The 5,892-nt window shown below is 33.7% G+C and overlaps 1 protein-coding gene across 1 annotated transcript; it reads right to left on the bottom strand.

Annotated features, from left to right (window-relative positions):
• Nucleotides 1-4,008: 4,008 nt before the first annotated feature.
• LOC133301712 (F-box/kelch-repeat protein At3g06240-like) lies at nt 4,009-5,103 on the bottom strand. Its single transcript, XM_061501389.1, has one exon. It carries the CDS (start codon nt 5,101-5,103, stop codon nt 4,009-4,011), a length of 1,095 nt encoding a protein of 364 aa, XP_061357373.1.
• Between the last annotated feature and the right edge of the window lie 789 nt (nt 5,104-5,892).

The raw sequence follows: 5,892 nt of genomic DNA, 5'->3' as shown, positions 1-5,892 counted from the left end.
TATGTTATTAAAATTTTGCAGGTGTACGTGAACTAAGGTACGTTACTATGTAAATGAGTTGGTTAACTAACATGTATTGGTGGAATTGAACATGATTATGATTTAGTACTTTGAAATGAATATGAATTTATTTTGAGAATATGGATTATAAATTGCTAGTCTTGTTGAAGTTAGAGTCATGGAATAGGACCCAACTCACTCGAGTGTTGTGTAGATTAGAGTTTGTGGGGTTAGGTCACCCTTATTGAGGGAATGACTGATGATCCCAGAGAATCGGATGACGTCATGACGTCATTGTGAAACTTCGAGTTCTGACAGTGACCTCTTTGTTTGAGGATGCACTTCTCATATTTGAGACTTTGAGAGTCGAGAATGAGCTTTTGGAGAAGAACCAAGATGGTGTGTCGTGGATTGAAGAAGGATATAGCGGTGTATGTGTCCAAGTGTTTGATTTGCTTGAAGGTAGAGATTGAACACCAGAAGCCGTTGGTAAGCTTCAACCTCTTGAAGTACCGTTGTGGAAGTGGAAAAATATTTCCATGAACTTCGTGATGGGTCGGCCTAAGACCCAGGTTAGTAATGACTCTTTTGGGTCATCGTGGACAGATTATCTAAGTCTGCCCACTTTCTTCCGGTAAAGGTGAGCTTCTCGTCAAAGCAGTTGGTCATACTGTCGTTCGCGAGATCGTGAGTCTTCATGGGGTGCCCGAGAGTATCCTCTGTGTTAGGGACCCGAAGTTCACATCTCGGTTCGGGGAGACGCTGCTAAGAGCTTTTGGAACTCAGTTGAGACTGAGTACAACCTATCACCCTCATACTGCTGGACAGACTGAGCGGACCCTCCAAATCTTGGAGGACGTGCCGAGGGCTTGCACCTTGGAACAGGGCCTCGCATGAGATAGGTACGTATCATTGGTAGAGTTTTGTGATTGTGTGTTCCTTGCTAGCCTGGGCATGGGACCCTACGAGGCGTTGTTTGGTAGGAAGTGTAGAACTCCTACCTGTTGGTCTGAGATTGGAGATAAAAAGAGTTGTTTGGATTGGACCTTATCCGATTTACCATCTGACGGGTTAGATGATCAGAGGAAAGCTGATGCAGGCGCTTAGTCGTCAGGAGGACTACGTTGATGTTGAGCATCGTTCACTGGAGTTCGGTAAGGGTGAGCACGTGTTTGTGAAGCTTTCACTGTCACTGGTGTTGTTTGGGCACTTGGAGTGAGGAAACTGAGCCCGCGATTCTTTGGGCCATACCAGTTACGTGGTAGAGTAGGATCTGTTTCCTACCGGTTTGCCTTGCCTTCGAAGCAATTGTGAAATCACCGGCAGAGATATCTCATAAAAGTTCTCTTTTATCAAATCAAAAGCAAGAATTACTTTCAATCTAATTTCACCATATGCCAACCAATGAATAGCATCATTACAAAACAATGATTGATTTTCATAATAATAGAAGGGAATATGGGGCACCTGAATTTCTTTCAATGAATTGGTTCTCAAAGAAAAAATGACCAAACAGTCTACCATATCATCATTATTAAAGGTTGAGAAAAGCACAACTATCAAATAATTATCAGTGGATGGATCATACCCGAAACCAATTAAGGGTTTAACCTCATTGTGATGTTCTTGCCCTATCTCAAAGTATGATAGGTCCCCGAGGAAACCAGTTGATGGGTTCCGTAGATAAAGATTTGGGTATCTTTCGATAAAGAAAAACCCTCTGCATGAACCCAAAATCTCAAAACTAGAAAAGATTTGACATACCTCCAGCATAACCTTTTAATTTTTTTAATAATATCATATATTTACTATATATATTATTCACTAAAAGACATATTCTGAGATCATGATTTGTAACATTAATTTTCAAAGTAATAGGACTGATGTTATTTTAACAAATAATAAATATTTATTTAAAATTTAAAATATAATATAAAATTAAATTAGCAACGAATGTGCAAATTATATTTATATATACATATATGAAAATTTCATGCGATTTTTATGAACATTTTCATGTGATCTTTATGAACATTATTTCTTGCGATGTTTCATGTGATTTTTCTGAACATTATTTCATGTGATGTTAAATTTGGTTTGGGCCCATAAATTTTTGTTTGCAACTTGGTAGGCTTTACATGACATATTAGGTTTTTTTAATTTTTATAATTGATCAGACATATAAATTAAGCCTTTAATAGACTAATAAGCCAATATAGACTCCAAATATTTTACATAAGCTTAGGTTATCAAAGTCAAAGTCTGGCCTAACTTGGCTCAATTTAAACCCCTAACCGTGACTTGTGAAGAACATCAACATAGAGGGACAGAGCAAATTTCACAATTAAAAAGAAAGATGGAACAATTAGCAACAAATAGCTAAAATCATTTAAATGACATTAGATCCACATAAATCATTTAATCAGCATTTAGATATTTTAGAAATTTTAAGAATACAAAAAATAAATAAAAATAAAGAAGTTGTTAATGGGTATGTACAAGAAATTTTCATACTCCATATATATACATATATCTTTATTGATTTTTTTTCTTTAACACTTTCCACTGATTAATCGTCAAAATTTCAATTCCTGTTGTGAAATCAAATACAAGTAACACCAAGCAACAATTCAATTTCATTACCAATAGCAATTGTAGCTCTACGTTAAAATAATTTTATTTTTTTTAAAAAAAAAGTAAACGTAAAACAACACTCCATTTTTCAAAAGAAATAAAATTAATAAATACAACCACACAAAAAAAAGTTGTAAATAAAAAAATGGGGCATGGATTTCACTCATGTTTGAAACACTCAATAAACAATTATAATCATCAAAGACAAAGGATTTCTCTTTTACATGGTTCAAAAATGTAAATCGATTTTTTTCCTAGCGGACAATATAATTACCAACGACGCATATTCCAATTAACATGTATCCGTTAAATCTTGAGAAAGGAACGGAACATCGTATCTTGACACATAATGGCTAGGTTCCGGGTGGTGAGTGCAAATAAGAAAAAAAATTAGAAGAAAACCTTAATTGAAAAAAGATGAAAGAAAAAGAAGAAATTAAGAAGAAAGCAATCTGTTATCACACGCAAAGCAGCTCAAAATCTTCGTCTAATACCACTGTTACAATATTAGTTAGGGCCAATTTACAATTTTAGCTAGAGACCCAATTATAATTACTTATATAATTATATATAATAAATAAAATTTGCTAAAATGTAGCTGGAGCTCGGGCCCTACCTAAATAAAATATGGCTACTGTACATGCCACATTTAGGAGAGATTTAAATATCTTCAACCCTGACCCGTTCCATACTCCGAAATAGTACCATAACCATCCAAAGAGTCAATGCTTATAGAGATACCAGGTTTAGCCAACTCACCTCAAAAAGGTAATTAAGGTTAAAAAGTGGTTATTTAAACCCCCAAAGTTGAAAGTTATGAAAGTTAAAGAAGCACCTTTGGCCTTCATGGCACCCGGGTTAAAATTGCAAAAGCAATATATTTAAAAAAAAAATTGAAGCAAGAGTAAACATTTTTTAGTTATAAGCGCATTCATGGGCATGACTACACAAAGGTATTAAAAATAAGATAAAATAATATGCTAAAGTAATCCTCTCCCTGCCCCCTTTACCCCATTCAATGTATTTTTACTATTTCAAGGATTTGAATTTTGTTTGTGTCCTTTATGCACTATATTTTAGTCTATCAAGAAGAGAAACTACGCACAATTTGGCAAAGCTTTCATGGTGGTTGTGAAATGCATTTGTAATCCAGCACACTAAATACACAATTAACATACGCTGCTAAAATAGATCAAAAGTTAAGTTGAAGAAAAACAAATGATGTCACAATAACTTGACAAGCAAGCCCTTGAAAATTAAATAAATAAAAAGAACAAGTCAAATACTGTTTCCATTATTAAGCTGTGAACTTGGTAACAGTGTTCAGCAATAAAAAAATTGTTGAAACTACAGTAAATTAAGCATTACAGTAAATTAAGCATTCCTATTTCTTCTGATCTGGTTCTTTTGAGGTTGTTTCATAGGGAGTGAAAGAAGACTCTCTGTATACGCAGCTACTTCAAATCCACTCAGATCATCGAAATAATATTCACAACGTTCAAGAAATTGTCCTTTGTCATTAAATTTCATCAATTCTCCATCATCAAAACTTAATGCAACAAGTTCACCACCTTTGGCCATGCATGCAGCGGAAAGGTTCCTAGCAATCTCAATCATAATCCAAGATGACTGCAATTTATATTTTTTCATAATCCACACTATAGTTTTACTACGATCAAATTGACATAAACAGAGACATCCTCCCATAGTTCCCAAATTACAAAATGAAAATCCAATTGTGAAATCACCATCTGGCAGAGATATCTCATAAAAATTCTCTTTTATCAGATCAAAAGCAAGAATGACTTTCAATCTATTTTCACCATAAGCCAACCAATGAATAGCATCATTAAAAAGCAATGATTGATTTTCAGAATAATAGAAGGGAATATGGGGCATCTGAATTTCTTTCAATGAATTGGTTCTCAAAGAGAAAATGACCAAACGGTCTGCCATATCATCATTATTAAAGGTTGAGAAAAGCACAACTATCAAATAATTATCAGTGGATGGATCATATCCAAAACCAATTAAGGGTTTCACCTCATTGTGATGTTCTTGCCCAATCTCAAAGTATGATAGGTCTCTGAGGAAACCAACTGATGGGTTCAGTAGATAAAGATTTGGGTATCTTTCGATAAAGAGAAACCCTCTACATGAACCCAAAATCTCAAGACTAGGACGTTTACCAGGCTTTGGAGGTCGGAGAATGACGCTTGCATCAGTATGAAGAAATGCATCCACATCTAGGGATCGAGTTTCGGAACCAGAACGCTCTATCAGGAGAAGCTTGTGGGAGGGTGAAGCAGATAGGTTATAATGGGATTTTGCAAAGTGAGGATCAGAGATGAGAGAAAGCCATGATTTGCACACACATTTGAATCGAACAAGTGACTTCACAGGTAACCTCAACAGGATTTCATAAATGATATCCCAGTGGAGGTTACTCTCCCACCTCCTCCTTTTCATGTTTCGTTTATTCAAACTGGAATCAGGGTTTAGATTATGAAATGTGAGAACGGGGTTAGCATATTTTTATATAGGGGATACCATCTATCTTTTTAAAGAGGATAAAAATTATATCTTTTTAGATTCTAACCATTGATTTTCGTCCATCAACGGTTAGTATCTAAAAGGATATAAACTTATATCCTTTAAAAGGATAATTGTTTTTCCCTTTTATAAATCAAATCCTTTGAAAATGGGGTTGAGCTGTAAATTAAGATATGTTTATGAAATGTTACAACTGTAGAAATTAAGACGTAATTATATGATGATATAATTATAATGGAATGAATTAAGTTAAAAGGAAAAAATATAATTTGAAATATATTTTTCCTTTTAATTTAATTTTAAATATCTCGTGAGATTTCTATAGATATAATTTTTATATTTTTTAATACTTTTTTTTTAAAAAAATTTCTTAAATATAATAAATAAGGAAATTTTTTTCCTTTTTATTGTATCATATCACATCATTATAAGTTATTATTCTGTGTTTGTTTTCTTTCCTAAATAACAAAATCCCAGTAATTTCGTCATAAATTTGAGCAACTACATATATGACAAGTAAATTTGGGTTCACCAATAATTTTTCTTCTGGGTGGTGAGGGGTTGTTATCTATGATTAACGAGAAGGGAACTTCATATTTATAAAGAGTAAGAAAACCATTCAGCAATGGCCCAAAATAATACTCTTTTTCTAAATTCTTTTTATAAAAAAACATGACCAATTTATACGATATTAATATAAAGAGT

Source organism: Gastrolobium bilobum, unplaced genomic scaffold, assembly GCF_033153095.1.
Source record: "Gastrolobium bilobum isolate Gb01-03AN ecotype WA unplaced genomic scaffold, APGP_CSIRO_Gbil_v1 utg6199, whole genome shotgun sequence".
Lineage (NCBI taxonomy): Eukaryota > Viridiplantae > Streptophyta > Magnoliopsida > Fabales > Fabaceae > Gastrolobium > Gastrolobium bilobum.
Note: the sequence above shows the minus strand (reverse complement) of the source record. Positions and strands in the feature narration are given on the sequence as shown.